Source organism: Thunnus thynnus, chromosome 8, assembly GCF_963924715.1.
Source record: "Thunnus thynnus chromosome 8, fThuThy2.1, whole genome shotgun sequence".
NCBI classification, from domain to species: Eukaryota; Metazoa; Chordata; class Actinopteri; order Scombriformes; family Scombridae; genus Thunnus; species Thunnus thynnus.
In genome coordinates, this window is record NC_089524.1 from 12426452 (window position 1) to 12446748 (window position 20297).

Here is a 20297-nt window from a genome sequence, read left to right on the forward strand (position 1 = left end):
TTTAAAATGTCAGACTGTACTTGACCTTTATTGTAGACTGAAGTTGGAAGATTTTATCGCATTTTACCTTTTCCCACAAACTTTTCAAGACATAGAAGTTGTCAAATTGTTACACAAACCCAGTTTACCTACAGCACAAGTTCTCAGACCTTTCAGTGCAAAAGCTCACAAGTCTAAACTACCCTAATTCATTCAAAACATTTATTATGAACTCATGTCTCAAATTGTTTACAAAAGTCTTTAATGAAACTAATAAGAATTATTAGGTCAATCTCACTTTCCATGTCATTTAGAAATAATTAATATTCACCAACATTTTATCTCAATAAAGTCTGTCACATCATGGGTGAGTCCGTCTCCCTCTCCCTTTCTGCCAACTGTCCCTCTCCTTCCAAAAGAGGGGGAGGAGGAGGTGGTGGGAGAGATGAAAAGTCAGGGTTCATGTTGAGGAGATCTGGGGGGAATGGAAGAACCAGGGCAGGATGGAGGAGACGGAGGGAAGACCTGAACCCCTCCCAAGCAGCTCTCTCTCCTTCAGCTGCTTTTACCTGGAGGAGAGAATAACTGCTGCTTGAAACTTTACAAACACTGCTGAGAATCCTCAAGTTATCTACTGGAAGAGGTTAACTTCTGTTGGTAAGGCTAAATAACCAGAGAAAGGTTATGCTTAGGGTTGGAAAAAATGTAGCAATGTGGTTTTAAATGGATATGGAAAACATGGTGTATTGAGCACTGCTGCTAGGCACTGGAACTGGCTGGCTCTGTTTTGATACTGCCACTAAAAGTTGCCAAAGTCAGAAAAGTTCAAACCGTAAACACACAGTAGAGGCTTTAATTGCTGGATTTAAATTTTAAACATAACATTATAAAAGTTTAATATGGTTACTTACCCTGACCTGCTGTTGTCTCTTGGCCTCAGCCTCAGCAGCCAGACTCTGCTGTAACTCCACAGGAAAACTGAGCTCATCTCTGACAGAAAATCAAACACAAGCACAGCCAAGCCTGGTCAGCAGGAAGATCACAGCGTGCTACAAATCTCTACATGCACCTACTGAGAGGTCAGCTGGGATCAAGGTTCATTTTCTGAGGAATTTCCTTCTTTTATGGTTGCACCAACTCCTGCACTGGACAGTTGTTAACTTTAGCTCGTCTAGATGGCGGCAAGATAGAACTGTTAAAATATTTGATGTGTATTGACTTGATATCACACAGTGGTCATTCACTCTATTGCCACTTCATTAAAGATTTCACTTTTGCTTGTCTGAGCAGAGACAAAAGAGTCCCTCTTTGCTCTTTACCTGGCAAAATCACTGTATGCAGAGGAACAAAATCCTTCATGGAAGCAGTGCCACCATCGTGTATTGTACAAATCAGCTTACTTTTCTTTTGAGCTGATATGCTTTGACAAAAATCACCTTCATTTTCTGCAGCCGTTAAAATCATCGGCTAAAAGAAATGAGTGTCAGGTTTTTATCTCCGACCTCGGAATCAAATTGCAAGAGATTCTTCCTGGATCTACTGTTTTGCAGAAGTGTTCAACAAATGTACAGGATCCAGCATAAAGAAGCAGCAAGATCAGTTTCTACACTCACAATAATACAAGGTAGACCAGAATGCATTGCTGCCACAGGATGTAATATTTAACATTTGAATTGGGCTTACATGAATGCTCACTCAACTCTTGGCACATTTGTCCATGTGTATTGATAACTGTATTGAATCACTCACTGAAATAGACAAGGTTAGTAAAAAAAAAAAAGTTCCAACACTTGATGATAAAATAACTGTGTTAGAGGATCTGATTGGACTTTTCTTTTATCCTCAGTCTTACATGTCTGTTCTCTCCACCCTGATGCCCCAGCGGCAAGCCACAGAGTCAACGGCTGTCTGTATCTGCTGACCGATCTGCCCCCTGTGCAGCAGGATGTGGCTGAGAGTGTGTTGGGCGAGAATGTCTCTGACCACTGACTGGACCAGAGTCTGCAGCATTGTGGTCAGACTGGACAACGCTGTGCTGCACAGAGCCACGTTTTCTATCTGGTAATAACATACTACACTCAGCTCCGGCCTCACCAAGTCCTTTGTCACCACCTGGGTACAGATATATAAAAAAAAAGATAATCAGCCAGCAGTGTAATGCAATTAAACCCATGTCACTGTCTCATAAATTAGTTCAGTGGTGAAACTGTGTGTGGGGGGGGGTGTCTTAATGGATGTTAATTATGAAAGATTTACCATTACGGTGTATATAAAAAGTAAATGTATCATGAATCATTTCATTTCGTTTCATTCATGGAAGTAACTGTTAATATTTCAGGTGTGTGTTTGCTTATTTTTCTGTACCGTGTGGGTAGGAACCTTCAGCATTTTCAGTCGGATGTCCACTTTGTGGCACACATCAAGGAGTGGGAGGTAGAAAAGAAGGCCTGCAGAGAGGTGGGGGGATAATTTGATCTGAGAACATGTTGCTGACAAATTAAGGTTTTAAATCATTTTTACTACAGTATGACTTTTGTGTGATTGAAAATGTGAAGATCTCAGACTTAAAAAATGTATCACTTTCATTTTTAACATCGTTTTAAGCAAAAACTAATTGTGGGGTGTCCAAATTTTTACATGGCTCCATAGCTTTATGATCATTAACCAACAGAAACCAACAGTAATTCAAACGCTGACACATATTTTCAGAAATGGCAAGGCAACTATTATGGCACACCCTTAATGTAATCAAAATAATAAACTATAGTTTTTAAATCACTGCCAACAGATGAGCCTAAAAGATTACAGTAACTACAGCCAACCTGGTCCTCTGGGTCTTCCCCGCAGTAAGTGACCCAGTCTGAAGATCACTGCTCTCTCGTGCTCCCTCACTACCTGTCAGTCAAAATGACAGCCATCATCATGACATACACATACAAGTGGACCTGCTTTTTAACATACAGTGTTGTAAGATTGTATGAAATATAATGTCTTATGACACATGAGGCAATTACACTTTTTTTTCCTTCACACTATGTACTGTGCACGTTGGATTAGAATCAAAAATAATGAAGTTGAAGTGCTGACTCGCTGATTCTCTCTATAATGTCCCATTTTCATGCTAAACATTTCCAATATCCACACTTCTTGTCTAAATGGGAGAGACTCTTTAACACTCTTTTGACTGCCAAAAGACAATTAAAGTCTCCACTGAAACCTGAGTGATTAAAGTCTGTTAACAGATCTTTCCACCTATGAATCAGACTATTCAGACGCATTATTTTCATCACTTGGTCACATGAAAATGTTAGCTAATGGTTTGTTTTAGCAGCTGAAATATTTCTGGGATTGATAAATGTAAAATTCCTTTCTAGTAATAAACCTGTCATGAGGTCAGACTGGATCAGCTGATCTCCGTACCTTCAGTTTTCCATCATAAACAGCATGTATCTGAAGCATGTATTTCTCCCCCATCTAATCTATGACATATTTCCATTTAAGAGCTGACTGATTTTTGTGAAGTAGATTAATGTACAAATTTGGTTTCTGTTTGGTCTTTAATGTAGTTCATACTTTGACACAGAACCAGATGGTGAGAGGGAGGAAGAGGAGAATCAGAGTCAAGACGAAGACCATCAGCAGCCACTCAAAAGCTCCCAGGTTCTTGCGCTTTAGACCTGCAGAAATCCACAGTATGTAAAATGTTGACCTCCAACCAACTTTACACAGAATGAGTGAGTCATTTAGCATTTTAGTCCCAATTATAAACAGCTCCCAAGCTTCCTTGTCCTTGTTTTTGAAGAAAATGTACAACTTTTTCATCCGGTTCCTGAATGTTTATATATTTTTTATATTATTTGTTTATCTGTGACAATCTATAAATTGTTTTCCAGAATGTGTGCTTCAACAAATTCAACATAAAGAAAGTTTTGGGTCACAGACTTACATCTTTCTGGATTTTTAGAACTAATAACTTTGAATAAGTAAACTTCTCGTTACAGAAATAAAGACACTGTTAAGCTCTCTCCCACACTATAAAGCACCAGGCCATTCTTCAAGCTTTGACTCACCATCCTCCTCCTCCGCTGCTTCCAGGAGCCCCAGGTTCTCCTCATTTACCTGCTCTCTCACACTGTCTATGTCCACCACAGTGGATATCGCCTTCACTTCTGTCTCCTGCTCCATTGTCACGTCATTTGTCTCTGGCTTCTCCTTCTTTACCCTCTCCTTCCTCGCTGATGATGCCTCAGGGAGCCGGCCTGCCTTAGAAGCCTTTGGATGTTGACTCTTCTCTCTGTCCTTCCTTGGCGCCATTCTGGATCTCGGAGGGTGACTGGTATGGACATTGGTGGATTTCTCCATAGTGGCTGGAGGCTCTGCACTGAAGAGCATATGAGGAATGGTTGTTGGGATGTTGGCTTTTGTGTCTTTTACTGGTGTCAGCTGCTTCCATGGGCTGTAACTGGAGTCAATTGTGCTGTCATTCACTGTGGCAATGACACAGACTACATGGATGGTAGATCAGGCTGACTGTTTGAATGTGGGAGTATAGGAGAGCAGTGGAATGCCACCTACTGTACCACCCCCTCTCTGTGTGAGCTTTTGTTGGTATGACATTAATTTCCTGTTTGTTTGGATTGTGTTCCTTCCTTCTTTGTTAAAACTAGTGTCATTCAGATTATCTCAGGGAGTCACAGTGTGTCTTACATGGGAATGTGCAGACTCAGATATGACCTCTGCCTAATTTCCAAAGAGCTGACATAGTTTTTTTGTGTTTTTACAGGAAAAGACACATATTATCCTCCCTAAATGCAGCCTTAATTAAACTGAGAAGGAATCCTGTGGCCCACTTGTCTGCTGTGGGAGTCCCAAGTCTTTTTAAAACATTATGTATCTTTGGCATTTGACATGCAACCATGCTGGAGACAACCCCTGGGCATTGCGGTTGTGTAGTTTGTGTCTCAACCGTAGGCTGCTGGGGTGTCCCGGAGCTGCTAACTATAAGTATTTGTGTGTATGTGTGTGTGTGTGTGTGTGTGTGTGTTTATTCACATTTATTCACATTCACGCTGCTCACACTCCATCAGCGCGAGCGAGCAGTGGTGCTAACATTAGCCAGTTAAAGCTTACCTGACTCTGTGTTGATGTGGGTCATTTGTTGATGTTAGCGGACTCCATTAGCTAACGTTAGCTAGTGTTGCACCCTGCTGGTGCCGGGGAGAGGCAGGCTACTCAAGAACACACATAAACGTCATATCCTTTGGATTTTTGTGGGAAAAACTGGCCCGAGTCCTTCACATAGAAATCAGTCCACAGGCTGTTACAGGCAACTGAGAAAGTAAGGGAAGGTCTCATTTTTCAAACCTGCAGTGTGGAACTTTTAAACGAACGTCCGTTACATTCAAGCCCTTGCCAAACGAGTTCATACAATGCTGATTAAGCATATCACCACCAAATAAATCTCTCAATATTTCACAGTACAGAGTTTTTAATTTGGTTTCGGTTTTGACATTCGTGTGCTGACTGGATGAATACTGCGCATGTTCTACGGGCAAAGCATGTGCACTAGAAACTTGCGCCGACCAAGCCAGCTAACCTCCAGTTAGCTCTCTGCTAGCTTGAATGGGGATAAAATAATTTAATTGTGCAGCTCTAGACTTTCCAAATGTTATCAGTCCAAAGGGATCAAATTCTGATTCTATGAGACATTTTGCGGGGGTTGTGTGACAATTTATCCACCGTTTTATAGCTGTGACAGTAGCAACGGAATAAGCTACAGTGGAGCCTATGACATAAGCACGTGTCTACAGTGTTTTTGTAATTACTGTCACTGCCAGAAGGGGGGAGACAAAACTCTCACACTGCAGCTTTAAGTTACATTACAATCTGTTCACTCATTGACAATAGAAAGCATTAATACATCCAAATTGCTTCGCAATCCTTACATATAGCACATAATTGGACTTTCCTGTTTTCGTGCTGGGAAAGAGACAAAACAGGAAAACAACTCACAATTTGTATTTAACTGAAATTATATTTTATCTCAAAATAAAAAATATAATTAGCCTATATAGATATAATGGTTGTGATGATCTGTGCAAATCCTGGCTTTTATGAAAGAGAGGTTGGTATAAATTAAAAAGTCCTTATGTAAAGCCTGTTTTTCAAGGCTTTAAAATATTACATTGACAATTTTACTTTTTTGCAGTATGTCCAGCTCTATCACATCAGTGTTGCTGTACGTCGCCATGATACAAAGGCGTAATGAGCCAAACGTTAGACGGGTTCTGTGCTAGTCACCTTTATATATTCGAGCTGATTGCGTTGCTACGGTAACGTAAAATTACTGCTACAGGTAGTGAAGTTAGTTTGCCGGTGTATTTTAATTTAGGTAACGCTAGCTATCTGGAAGCAAACTCCTTGTGTTTTCGATTATTTTTAAACTACATCTGAGCAGCGACATTGACGACAACGTGCGCGGTGTTTTCTTTTTCCGGTTGCGCTGCAACCCAACAACGTGTAACGTTCAACGCGGTCTGCTGACGTTAAGCTAGCTGGGAGGAAGCGGTAAAGATACTGGAGTTTCGTCTAAATTATGCCCAAGTTCGTATTTGAACCATTTGATAGCATGACAAGACTGTTCTGTCATTATTCTTTGTATACGTTACAGTAGAATACTCAAAATTGCTGCAGCTGCATCCTATTAAGTGTAAGATGTGGTCGGCAAGGTGGAGGAAGGCTATCGATAACTTTTACAATTGAATGGGCAGGCTAACTAGTTACCCCTGTTGTTAACTGTTTATAGTGTAAGCATGTTACTTCAAGAAGGTGTATTAGGCCTATAACGTTAATGTCATAAATAGTGAAATTAGTTTAGCATACTCGAAGTGCAAAGACAACAAAATATGGCGGATGGTTCAAGTTGAAGCCTGCCCTCAATGTCTGACTTCATCACCATATTTTTCTCAAGATCTTAATTTAACCTCTTCCACCGCTAAACTTTAACGCTTTTACGCGAATTTGGTTCAGTTTAAGGACATATTTAATGTGTACGGTGAACCAAAGTTGACCATACAATTTTGTGTTGAGCTTGTTAATATTCACATACTTAATTACTGGCCAGTCATGCCCTTTAAAGGAATATGGGACTTGCAGGTAGCTTGTTTATTGCAGAGACTTGTCTACCTTCCTGAACCACAGTACCAGCTGGTGGTTGTGTTCTGGCTCTCTTCAGGATGTTTTGATCCATTTGTCTCGTCCCTGTGTTCTACAGATATCAGCAGGCAAGATGAACCAGGAAGACGTTTTGGCAAAGCTGAAGAAGGATGTTCGCTCCTTACTCATTTCATCTAAGATGGGCTTGGACCCTGACCAGCTCAGGCGGGACTATGTTGGCATGTTGGGACACCCCATGCCCCTGAAACCCCTGGGCTTCAGAAACATCCTGGATATGGTGAAGGAGATGCCTGACGTGGTGTCAGTTCACCTCAGAGCAGATGGCAGCACAGTCTTAAAGGGTCTTTTTTTCATGTGCTTTGTATTTTAGTAATGTTTCGGTTCAGCATTTGAAATAACACTAAAGCTAACGTTTGATGTAGAAGTCTTAATATATATTGCCTTTCAAACACCTGAACAAGTTCTAATATTTCATGCTCTCACCTTCTTCTCTGCCATCGCAGCTGTTAGTGACGAGTCCACCCGAAACATAGAGGATCTGGTAGCCAAGCAGCGCATATCTAAGGCTGACAAGAAGACCAGGCGGGGAGGTGTCAACTACTTCTCGCCCCGCTTCTCTCACTTTTCACCCTCACTGATCCTTCCCAGACGAGGCCGTGCTCCTCCAGCCCTCCCTGCCCAGCTGAGAGCACAGCTGCGCCTCTTGCTCTCCCAGGTATGACTTTAAGGTACTCTGTAGAGATTTTTTGTTACATTAATTGTTATTCACCAAAAACATTGTCTATCCTCCAGAATGACTTGGTCTGTTTGAGTCAGTTGGAGACTTGGAGTTTTTCAGCTGTGTGATTAAAGTTAGCTGAGCCAAACCTCCTTTTCCCTTGAAATGGGACAAATATGAATTTTTTTCAGCTTCATGGTGTTAAGACTGTTTACATGAGTTTTACAGTGCCTTATTCAAACACACCATTCAAAATCAGAGAACCGGAGGCTTGACTAACTTTTCTTTTATGTTTTTTTTATATTTTTATTTTTCTAAAAAAGTATATGTGTAAATGTAGCTGTGTTATTGTAAAATGTAATTTTGTTTGGAGTAATGATGCAACCATTGTCCCAGGGCCCTCTCAGGTTGTCTGACCTGGAGGCTTGCTTCCTTCGCTGCTTTGGCCACCCACTGCGTGTACACAACTATGGCTTCTTCTCCACTGGAGAGATGCTGGAAGCAGCAGCGGACCTGGTCCTTATCCAGCAGAGCAGGCTTGGCTCAATTCTGACCCTGAGGGAGCACATGCTGCCTAGGCCCCTGCTCAGACTGTCCAACACACCACGGAGGACTGGACCAATAAAGCCTGTATCAACCAGAACTGACAAGTCAGTCTCCAAAGGACCAGACACCAGAGCTCAGACACCAACAAAACCCCCAGGTATGTTAATAGAGTGGCGGGTTTTATATAGACGGGAGATGCATCAGTGTTTGGAGACATTGATGCATTTACATGTTTTGAATATCTTGGCTGGAATGTGGCATGTAGATGAGGTTATTAGGTCAGTATTGACAAACCAATACACTTTTCAAAATCTGTATATTAAATGATTTTAACATGAGTTTTGCACAGAAAAGAGCTGAGCATGGGCTCCACATGTTTTGTAGCCTTGTTATTTTTAGTTATAGTCTGACCTTTTGAAACACCGTTGTGCTTTACTCAAGCTGAAGTCCCATTGAAGCAGAATCCTCTGAGTGAACCCACTATAAAGACAACATTGGGCCCTCTCCAGAAAGAGCCGGCATTTATTGTCAATAGTGAGCCAGAGATGGTTGAGAAGAAGCATGAAGCAGAACCAGAGCTCTGCCAGGAACGTCAGCTCTTTCAGAAACGTGTCCTGAAGGTTTGTTCACATGTAAAACAAAGAGACATAGTACCTGCACCTGAAATATGGACATCCTGAGTAAAGGATAGGATATTTTTTTCAAGTCTGTCTTAAAACAACACTTGAGGAGGATGTATGACAATGACCAGTAACCCTTTCCTTGTACATTTGGTATGTTTATATGTGTATATGGCATGCAAGTGTTCTTTTAAAAATAGACTTGAGATGTGAACCAATCCTTCAATAGAAGACAAGAGAATGTGAAATGAGGAAAAGGAGAAATAAAGGAAAATGTATCCAAAATTCCATTATTTCATGGTTGTTACTTAAACTGGATACACAGCATAGAGATAGAAGATAACTCTGTGTAGTGTCTTTGTTGCATCTGCAATTTTGTGTTGCAGCTACCAATCTGAAGACTTTTTTTGTTGTTTTTGTTTTGGTCACATGAAGCTTGTTAAGCATTGGACAGTTATTTACAATGTCTTTGTTTTATCTACTTCAATTCTACATCAGCTGGAGGAGGAGCTTCGCCAGCAAATCCTTGAGAATGGAGTTGCTGGCACCATTAGTCAGGAGCTGAAAGACAAGTTACGAAAGGTCAGACTTCCTAATAGTTTGTCCAAGTGTGACTAGTAAGCACAAGTCTCAAATATGCTTTGCTTTCATAGCAATATTTACTTTGATAGAGAAGGTAACCAAGACATGTGACTAGAAGTGAATAGTCGAATATAGTTGAATACATGGAGTCTTGTAATGAAACCCTTTATATTTTCAGGTTGTAGGTCAAACCAGTGGTGGATTATCGGTGCACGATCTGCCTGCAGAGTACAAGGTAAGAAATGATAGTGAAGCAGTGCATGTGAGGGATGGATTCAGTGTTTTCAGACTCTAGTAAGTAAAGAAAGAAAGTAAACCACTCACTCACTCTTACACATTCATACACACACAGACAATCAGTCTGTCTGCCCCTGTTGTTGTTAATAATGAAAGATGGGTGGGGGTCTTGTCTGCAATTGTACCTGTGTTATTTTTTGCATCGCAGAGGCTTTTTGGCGAGGAGCTGCCGCTACTACAGAGCGGTTTTGTCAGTGTCACTGAAATGGTCGGCGCCATGAATGACATCTTTCACCTGAAACCTGCAGGGGATAACGATGGCCACCACTGGATAGTCATGGACATGCAGGACAGTGACAGATCGCAAACAGGTGTTTATGTGCATGTATTGAAATACCACCAGTCAATATCACATTAATTGCTGATGTCAGGTATTTTATACTGTATTTCTGTGGAAATTAGAGATGCACTTTTCAATTATATAATCAGACTCTTGACATTTCATGTGGATAACCAAGCGCTTGGAATAAAGCTGGAAAAATGATGGAGGTAGACAAGTAATTTGGGGATTACACTTACTGCTGGTTAACTTTTCCCCTTTGTATACAGGAGTTACTTTGCCACCAGCAGTACCTCACTAGAACACCAGTTTGTATTTCTTTCTTGGTTTCGCCCTGCATGTTACTAGTCTTGCTTTCTGTTCTTCAAAAAACTGTAAAAAAAATAATGATGTCTGAGATATAAAACATTCTTAATGTATACTGTAGGTGAACAGTTACTTTTGACTTTCTTGCTTTCTTTATTTCATAGATTCAGGGGAGTCTGTGAGTTTTGGTGATCGTGTGAAGATGCCAATTATGAGCTACTACTTTAGCTGCGGAGAGTCTTCTTGGGAAGACAAACTGGAAGGAGACGATGATGATAATGTCTCAGCAGTTGACCAGAATGAGGAGCTAGAGACCAGTAACAATTCCAAGTCCCAAGAAATGGTTAGGCAATATCTTTTTTGTAATGTTATTTCATCATACAAGGCACTTCGAACAACCTCAACTGTTAAAATATTGTATAGTGTGTAGGAATCTTACTGGAGATTCTGTCAGGTAATCAGAGCATCACAGCATCGAAGTAAAAGGCAAAAACCAGACATCTGTAGTAGGAATAAAATTGAAAATGTCCTGCTCACCACTCTCACTTTTCTCTTTCTGTGTCTGTCTGTAGATGTCTGAGATGTATCCTGCCATTCAGGTACATTGTAGCTCTGCTGTGCCCCTGGACGCCCTGCAGAGTCAGCGTCTTAAACCGCCGACCCGGCGTTGTGCTCGGGAGTTGGTAGAGGTCCTGGTGGGACAGGTGGAGTCACCAGGACATTTCTACATCCGCTTCAGTGAGAGTGAGGAGGCACGAGCTATGGAGGACATGATGATTGAGATGAGGTGAGGAGCGTGTATGTTTTTTTTTTTGTTTTTTTTTCCAAACGTGTGGTTCAACATTACATAAATCAAAATACACTTAATGATTAAGCTAGACATATTTGTGGCTAACGTGACTTCCAGATTTTTTCTAAGTAGCTAAAAAGAAACTGTATAAAATCCCTAAAATTAGCTTTTCAAGTTACTCATGCAAGTGTGACCGCCAGATAACCGAATGTATCAGCTGGACACCATTTTAAGTGAGTCTTAAGTGGAACAAAAGGTTAAAGAGCTTTTGAGCAGGTCAAATATTTTTCCGATTTGTCTGGAAGAGAGCATTAAACTAAGTTTAAAGCTGGATCTGTTGGAGGTTTAGAAGAAATGTTATAAAACATCACAAACTATACTGGCTATACACAAACCATACAAAACAAAAGTTAATTAATATAGTTTCAACACAATGTACAAATAAACAGTCCACTGGGAGCTTCCTGATGCTTCCCTATGAGCAATCACATCTCGTCTCACCTCTTCTTTCTCTGATCCTCTCCTCTGTTTTCCTCTAGACGATGTTACACCTGTCCTGAAGTGTCAGAGCGCTACCGCCTCCCTGAGCAATTTGTCAGACGGGGTCAGGTCTGCTGCGTGTCACCCAAGGGAATGTGGTTCTACCGGGTGGTGATCCACCAGGTCATCAGCTCCACTCAGGTCGAAGTGTACTATGTCGATTTTGGCGATATCACAGTGGTGCACAGCGCCAACCTCAAGTTCCTCAAGTAGGGGCATCTAAAACATTTAAAGGTTCTATATGTAGAATTGTGAAGCAATTTACATGTATTAATCGTTTTTTTTATTGCCAATGAGTGAATGAGAGATTTTTTCGGTTGTCTGTAACAGCCAAAAATCCAACGGAAGTGACGTTTTTGCGCGCTCCCAAGTGCCTTGCCTCTCTCCCGCTAACATCAACAAACGACCGGCATAACAACAAAACAAAAACAGTGCTATCCTAATAGAAATTACCCTGCAGATATAAGCACTCCAGCCAATGAAACAGCTAGTAGCCTCCATCAACCACTGCACATTTCACAACAAAACACCCCCGCAATGACGGGTCACCCATTCCAAACAAGCTCAAGCATGATAGCAGAAGATAGCTGTTGCATTGCTCCCCAACCACAGCTCACATATAGAACCTTTAAGCATTTAAACAGTATGAATGCTGCATCTCAGCTGGTCAGTGTGTTTTGCTGTACTCTCTACAATTCATCTCTCTGCTCTCAGGTCATGTTATTCGATTCTCCCAGCACAAGCTGTCCCGTCATCGCTCGCTGGAATTAAACCTACCACTGTGAGTCTGATAGCGTCAGTGCTGATATTGTCACAGTTACCTGTCAAATGTGAGCTTTCCTGCGAAGTTCTGCACCCTTCTTGTTAATACCACAGTGTCAGCTGTGTCCAGCTTCCATCCTGTATATATACAGTAGACAATGTTGAACTAACCCTTGTTACCAGATATATTATGTCTCTTAACAAACCTTTTATGAAGCCGTTAGTTTCCCAAGGCTTTGAAGAGAACAAGCTTAATAGTTCAGAAATATTACTCTTCTGGATAGAGCTAGAGTAGAACAGTAGTTATTGTAAACAAGCTTGGAGTTCAAATGGAGGCATGACAAATTATTCATTCAATTCGTTCAAGTGGTATATCATTGAAAGTCATACGTGAAAGTGTTTTTTGCTTTGATCTTATTACTTGCAGTCACATTTTTGCTTTTGCAAATGTGAATAAATACAAACAGTCCAACTGCAGATGTTACACAGTTAAATGCTATTACCTTTCAGTTTTATGGATAAGAACCTTTCAGTTTTATGAATAAGAGCGTTTATGTGATTTCTGTCCTGCAGGGCAGCTGGACTGCTGAGGCCTCAGCTTCTTTCCAGAAGTTGTGCTCTGACCGCACCCTGGTGGGTGCTCTGGATTGTTACACTGGAGACACGCTACATGTCTACCTGTGTGATACACACACCGATAACGACATCTACATCCACACTGTCCTGCTGAACCAGGGCCACGGGACAGCCTGCAGCCCCTTGGCCAGTGCAGCGGTGAGCCACTCACACAAACATACGTGTATTTGCACCATGGCCATGATCAATGCCAGTTTTTGATTGGCTGGCAAGTGTGTTTTAAAACATATGGAAGATATAACAGCACACCTTAAACATCTATTTGGTCAACAGCAGTAATAATGATAGTTAGCCATATCATGAATACTTTTCTTTTAGGCTGATAAGTCATGAGTTAATCCACTGGTGAACTATGAGTCAGACTGACAAATGTTTAAAAATGGATGACAGCCCTTTTAGCCTTTTGTATGTGGCCATGGTATAAGTATAATGTTGAAATACAATTGATACTGCACTTGATCTACACACCTTTCTCTACGTAACACTTTTCTTGCTCAGCTGTGTGTTAAGGTCAACCCAGTGAGTCTCTACCTGGGGGAGGGGATGGTTGACCTGCCAGAGGTAGAAGGAGAGACCACTTCCTGTCCCAAGCCAGCAGTAGACAAACATGAACAGTCCATGTCAGCCACACTGAAGGTACTGTAGTCTTAACACACACAGTAACACACCCCCCCCACATACACCAAGCTAGCTGCTGCTGTTCTATGTAAATATCTTTAGGTTGCTGTATAGCTAAAATATGTCCAGTATGGGGTTACTTGTTGTTTGTGGTGGATTTGCAGTTAAATCCCTCAATTGCTTCTTATCTGTGAGTACACTCTCTTTGTCTGTACTCACCCTCCCTCTCTCACGCCCTCTTTCTCACCCAATCTTTTAATGTTGCTGTAACCAAGCCTTTATTCTCTGATGTCTGTAGCTCTTATCTTACTAGCCATACTGCCACTGCTTCAGGCCCACTGCAGCACCAAGCACCCTCAACACACACACACACACAACACACACACATTCATTGTCAACACTCAGATGAAATGCACATTCTTTTGCAGAAGGGGGGGTTGCAGTCCAACTCTGCTTAATGTATAGTCACACTGCTGGAAGGTCACAGCTTGTTGTTGGCCAATAAATAAGATGACAGCCAATCAGTGGGCTGTTTAATGGATATTGGATTACAAGATTGTCTCTTTCTTATGTTAATGAGTGGACGGTTGTTACACTGAACATAAAGGAAAGGGAATTTTACAGTGTTACTGTCTATGACTGCATTAAAAACACTCTAGAGGTTTTGTTTATTGTTTAATAAAAAGTTAAAGTAAAATTATGAAATAAAAAAACTTTAACAAGCACAGATACAACTAGACTGAATAACAGTGGCAGAAGAATAAAAGGATAAAGGAAACAAACTGAATAATAAGTAAACCCCGATGAATAAAGCAACCTCCTCTTTTCACAACAATTTTTGAAATATGCTTGTTGCTGTATCATGTTTGAGAGTGTTTAGCCGGCTTAGCTGGAAGACTGGAGTCAGGCAGTCTAGTTTAGTCACTGGTGCTTTCCCAGCTGTCTTATTTACAAGTTGTGGAGATATGGTTCATAGATTGTGAAGTTAAAATGTGTCACTACTTTGACAGTTAGGTACTGGAAAGGTTTCACAGACTAGGTGGAATGGCAAAGTGTGTCTCTAAAATAATCTTCTGATGAGAGGAATTGATCCTATCAACATGGAGCAGATGAGGATCCCAGCTAGTAAATATCCAACTTGACATTAACCAGATCCATGCTGTATATGAAATGTGTGAACAAACTTCAACACTGTCTTTATCATCCAACTTGTGCTCCTCACATATCTCCTACTCCCCAGACTGGGGAAAACATTCTGAATGTTTTCTGTCTTTTAACTCAACATTGCAACATGCTGCTCAGAATAACATAATAATAATAATAATAATAATAAATATAATAATACTGTGATGAGAACATGTGATGGGTAAGGTGATCCCTTAATACTGAGACCTGCAAAGTATGACAGATCCTGATGTTATTCCTCCTTTTGTAAATAGTTCATCTATTAAATTAAGCTCTTAAAAACGTTGCTTTATTGACTATTTGACATCTGCAGTGTTATTAGCACATCTGCTCATTTCCCCTAAAGATTCAAATTTTAGTTCATAAGTATTATTTTCCTCTGATGGAAGGTGAGGCAGTCTTTAATTCAGGAGAGGTGGCCTATCTCCACTATAAACTACTCAGGAAACCCTGTAGTATGTCCCACACAGTTAACATGGACATAAATCTATAACATAGATAAATAGGCGTCTTCTCTATAGGTTGTGGTGCCAGACTTTTTAAGTTCATAAATGCAATTCTTCCAGCTATAATCACTCAGTTTGTCATATTAATAACAAAAATAATTTACAGTTAGGTTTCTATATGTAACTTTATGAACAGATAAATCAATCTGCATCACATACAACTTAAGATCACCGTACAGTTGCAGTTGTTAATGAACTATGTATCTGAAGGAAACAGGAAGTTTCTTGATGTGTCAGGTTGAAGAGGAAGAGGTGCCGGCTCTGGAGTTCATTGAGGACAAAGAGGTCAGCTCCCACATCCAGGTATGACCACACACACCACCGCTGCCTTCATTGCATTTATTCAATAACTTAAATTTAACATACTGCAGAAGCTTTCTGCTTCTGGATGGTACTGCAACATGTTGTTTGCTTTGTTTATTAAACATCTGTAAACAGCAACAGGTGAAAGCAGAAATCTTGCAGAGTTATCTGGGTTTTGTTTAGTTGAATATGATTGTACTGCAATTAACATAATCAATCATTGTAGTTGTTGCTTAAACAGGGTTAAAACTGATGTATTAATGTGTTTTTAAACCCTCCTGTGGAATCTAACTCAGATTGTGTGTTTGGATTGCTGATTCTGCTTCAGTGCTTTTCACTAGGATAACATCATTTACTGTAAATAAAAGATTAAAGGGGAAAATAAATGTTTATCCACAATATCAGTCAGAAGAAACTTTTGACTGGTACTGTATATGTGGACAAAAATGTTATGTATTACAAAAACAAGAGAATAGTGTGATCAAGCGCTACAAAAGTCATGTTTGTTGCTGTGTCTTGTTCAGGGTAAGGACGCCAACCCCTTCAGTGCTCTGCTACATGACCAAACCCTCAGTTGTAGTGAATTGGACTGGGCCTTGAACCACCCTACCAGTCCCACCTCCAGCCCTCTTGCCCCTCCAGATCTGATCCAGACCAAGCAAATCCCCGCTCACTGTAAAGCTGATCTTGAAGTGAGGAAACTTGAGTTGTGTTTGGTTTTATGGAAGCAAAGTTACTTTGGATTTAACATGTTTGTAAAGCTCTGCAAAACAGAATAATAAGTGATTTTTTTTAGTTTTATTGTCTTATTTAACACCATGTACAGTGTTAAACATAAATATAACCATTTGATGTACTGTACCAGTACACCAGAGTTAGCTTATAGCTAATGTTCTGCAGTCCTCCAGGCGGGTCACAATTAAAACACAACAGCACAATAACAAACAGTACAAAGCAGAAAACACACAGGACACATAATACAAAATACAAAGCTACACACAACAACACATCACATACACCCACAATGTCAACTAGAAATGACTAATGTCATTGTCACTAAAGATGCTTTACTCTGTTTTCAGACATTGAGCTTGACCCCTCCACCAACTTCATGCAGCACTGATTCCTGCAGTCCAACACCCAAAGAGGTGCAGCACAGGCCCATGGTCGCTTCCTCTTCCTTGGTCAAGCCACCTCCAATCCTGAGGACCCTGAGCCTTCACACCCCTGACCTGGGGCAAATCCAGGACTGTTCTCATGGTGCGTTCACACACACACATGCACGTAAGTCATGACCTAACGTGAAGAAAATTGTTAATGCGTAAGGATTCGAAGTCAGTAACTGCAACAGATTCATATAAATAAATACTTTGCCTTTTTATTGTGGAGTGATAAGTGAGTTATTGTGAAGCTATTTCAGCAAATGTAATTTCTTCTTTGTAAATTTGTTTCACAGAAGAATTTAACTGTGATTAATTATTTGAGGCCACATTTGTTAATGCCTGGCGAAATTGTGCGGCACACAGGACGGAATGTCAGAGTTATTAAGACATTAAAGTCTGAACTTTAGAGGACACTATACTATTAACAATCATGTGCTGCCTGGTGCTTGCAGATCACAGTCGATTCAGAAATACACGTTGAATGGTAACTATTGTTTTTCAATATTTCTCTACAATATGAATTTAAAAAGTGCATAATAAATGTGGAACTACAAATTTGCATCTGCTTTCTATTTAGTTGACCAATCAGTTAAAAGGAGTAATTCTGAGGGGTTATGTTTAGCTAAATGTTCTTACATCCTGTTGCAGTCAACTACTGCACTTAAAATCAAATGTTTATATTTCTGCTATGTACAAGCCATCACACTGAGCTGTCATCATTTGTAAGAGTATTTATCATGTTCTCCTAACTGGGGAATTTAACAGTGTGGTAAAAAGGCTATACACACACAAAGACTCGTTTTCTCTCTTACACACACACACTCTCATTTTCTAATACAATTATACAATGCCCTTCATTAACCTGCACATAAATACACTCGCTGTGCCTCTCCCTCTCTGAACCACACACACACACACATATACACACACACATACACACTCATATACACACAAGCCTTCAATGAAATTAGAGTGTATCCATGGATGCAGAGAGGACGTATTGATTTCCATCCTGCTGTCTGCAGTGGTGGATGTACCTGCACTGAGAACCTGACACAGATTCAATTAGACCTGTTACCAGAGCTATTTGACCCAACAAGCTGCTTTCATTGCATTTGTCCTGATATCGATACACTGCTGCTGCACAATACTTTCACTTGCACAGTGTTAATGAAAAAAAGTAAAACCCTTTGCACAGAGTGGGTCAAGGCCAATTTATCTACAAATAGGGAACTATAGTATCACAAAATGCTTTGCACAGCTACATGAATGACTGATAAAAACAAACAAGATAAAGACAAGAATGTTTACATGACAGATAAGAAGATATGATTTTTGAGTTTATGTGTATCTGAACATGTGTGAGTGCAAAAAAAGTAGAATCTGACAATCTGCTGACAATATTCAGTGTAGTTAAAGACATTTCTTCCCCCTCATACTCTTTGTATTTTGACTACCTGCTTGCCCTGAGACTTGTGCTTCTTTCAGAAACCTGATGTTGCAGAAACTTGACTTTAATATATTTAAAAAAAAAATCTACACTATAACTCACAAACGTAAAGGAGGCACTTGTCCCATGTTGCGTATATCTTTGATCGTCTATAGCTGAGTTGGACTGCTCAGCAGATTTGTGTTACATAATAGTGGTCAGTACTCAGCTGGTTGAACAGCTCCTCAGAGGAAACACTGTGTGGAGTCTTTGCAGAGTATGAAACAGAACTGAAAATTACAATTCTTTGTTTTTGGGGGGTTTTTTATCATTATGAATGTTTGAAGAGTAACTTAACACCTGCTTGGAGTCTTGTTTTTGCTTACCTCCAGTGGTTGAGGTTCTCACTTTGTTGCTGTAATGTAGAAATGTCCTCAGTGTGTTCAGCACCATGACATCACTGTCAGGTGTGGATGCAGGTTCAACAGAGCTCTGAGCAAAACAACAGGTACGTCATGAAACTCACTCTTAGCCTGGGACTTAAAATGGCCCATTAGGTGTTAGGCAGGTAATGCTATGGCGGGCTCTCCATGTGGAAGCTTTTTTAGACTAACACTGATAATGTAGAGGTAAAGTATTTATTTCTATGAATCTGTAACTATTTATGTGGTTGTAATATTTAGAGGAGTGGTATGTTTATGTTAATATTGATATTAATAAAATGTTCGATTCTGGTTTCCAGGTGTACCGGTTTCTCCGCTCCACCTGCGAAACTCAGGCATCTTGTTTCCTCTGTTTGGGGCCAGGTAGTTCATGACCCCTACATCCACACTAAATCAACCCCCAACCACCTGAATGAATCAAAACACAAAGGAGGGAATATCTATTCTTTAACAACTACATTACTGATGACACATCTGGACAGTCTTTGAGAATCCAGTTTTTGAGAAATCATTTTGTCAACAAGGACTTGAGTTATGTACTGACTTAAAGGGGCTAAAAGCATTTTTATAAGGAGTTGATTTTCATGTCATTTTAATATAATGTAGATTATTTACATAGTATGTTAGGCTGTGTTTGATATTGGTGTCATTATAGCACTTTCCCTAAAGTTTGGTCTTGGACGACTCAGAAATTATAAGAAATGGATGGCTGTTCTTTTTTAAATGTGAGTAACTTTGTGAATGCTTTTTGTTTTAAGGAACTTTTTTTTTCTTTGGATGTAGCATCTTATCATTTTCTCAGAAGCCATCAAGATGTCTGTGATGTGTTAAATAGTTTCATTTCCTTGTACATGTTAATATTGCTGTTCTGGACAAGGTTAAAACATTTCCAAAACTGTTAAAACGTGCAAGTCATGACAAATGTAATTTCATTTCAAAAAATAAATATTATTTGATAAAATGTTTTGGTATTTCAACTTGTGTCATGTGATTCTTAGTAGTGGACTCTGATGGTTGGATGTTGCTTTTCACTGTTTCTTCAGTGGAATGTCTCATAAATATGTAGACTAGTTTTAAAACACAATGGAATAAATTAAAGCAAATCCTTTTCTTTTTGCTTTATTCTCTAGCATGGATATGAAAATTATAACACTCTTTTTCGTTGTGTGAAGGAAAATAATTACAGCCAAAATATTGAACAAAAATATGAATATGACTACATAATTAATATAATTGTCAGGAGTAGCAGAGCAGATGGACCCAAATGCAGGAGACTGCAGACAGAAGGAAGTTGAAGAATACATCTTTATTACAGACAGTGCAGAGCAAAACTGAACAACACAGAACAAAGCAGAGCAGAGTATCCAACAACACTGAACTGAAACACAGGACTGAAATACAAACTAAACAGACAAGGG

General features: G+C 40.0%; 2 protein-coding genes across 9 annotated transcripts; one reads left to right on the forward strand and one right to left on the reverse strand.

The window, feature by feature from the left end:
- Window positions 1–133: 133 nt before the first annotated feature.
- Window positions 134–7689, reverse strand: nphs2 (NPHS2 stomatin family member, podocin). 3 transcript variants are annotated; one of them, XM_067596562.1, is made up of 8 exons: window positions 7639–7689; window positions 4050–4360; window positions 3553–3656; window positions 2802–2874; window positions 2344–2426; window positions 1832–2091; window positions 891–969; window positions 134–548 (listed from the first exon to the last, which is right to left on the reverse strand). In XM_067596562.1, the coding sequence occupies exons 2-8, from the start codon at window positions 4339–4341 to the stop codon at window positions 336–338; spliced, it is 1104 nt and encodes a 367-aa protein (XP_067452663.1). In that variant the 5' UTR covers window positions 4342–4360; window positions 7639–7689; the 3' UTR covers window positions 134–335. The 3 variants fall into 3 exon arrangements, with proteins under 3 accessions (XP_067452663.1, XP_067452662.1, XP_067452661.1); XM_067596561.1 differs by lacking the exon at window positions 7639–7689 and adding an exon at window positions 5110–6026; XM_067596560.1 differs by lacking the exon at window positions 7639–7689 and having other exon boundaries at window positions 4050–5102.
- On the forward strand, window positions 6219–19856 carry tdrd5 (tudor domain containing 5). Of its 6 annotated transcripts, none has more exons than XM_067596559.1 (18): window positions 6219–6311; window positions 7253–7496; window positions 7659–7870; window positions 8270–8576; window positions 8861–9039; window positions 9538–9621; window positions 9800–9856; window positions 10067–10229; window positions 10669–10847; window positions 11077–11291; window positions 11834–12043; window positions 12549–12615; window positions 13170–13370; window positions 13731–13868; window positions 15779–15844; window positions 16369–16536; window positions 16927–17128; window positions 19179–19856. In XM_067596559.1, the coding sequence occupies exons 2-18, from the start codon at window positions 7268–7270 to the stop codon at window positions 19244–19246; spliced, it is 2745 nt and encodes a 914-aa protein (XP_067452660.1). In that variant the 5' UTR covers window positions 6219–6311; window positions 7253–7267; the 3' UTR covers window positions 19247–19856. The 6 variants fall into 6 exon arrangements, with proteins under 6 accessions (XP_067452660.1, XP_067452659.1, XP_067452657.1 ...); XM_067596558.1 differs by having other exon boundaries at window positions 6248–6334; XM_067596556.1 differs by having other exon boundaries at window positions 6293–6582.
- Window positions 19857–20297: the final 441 nt, after the last annotated feature.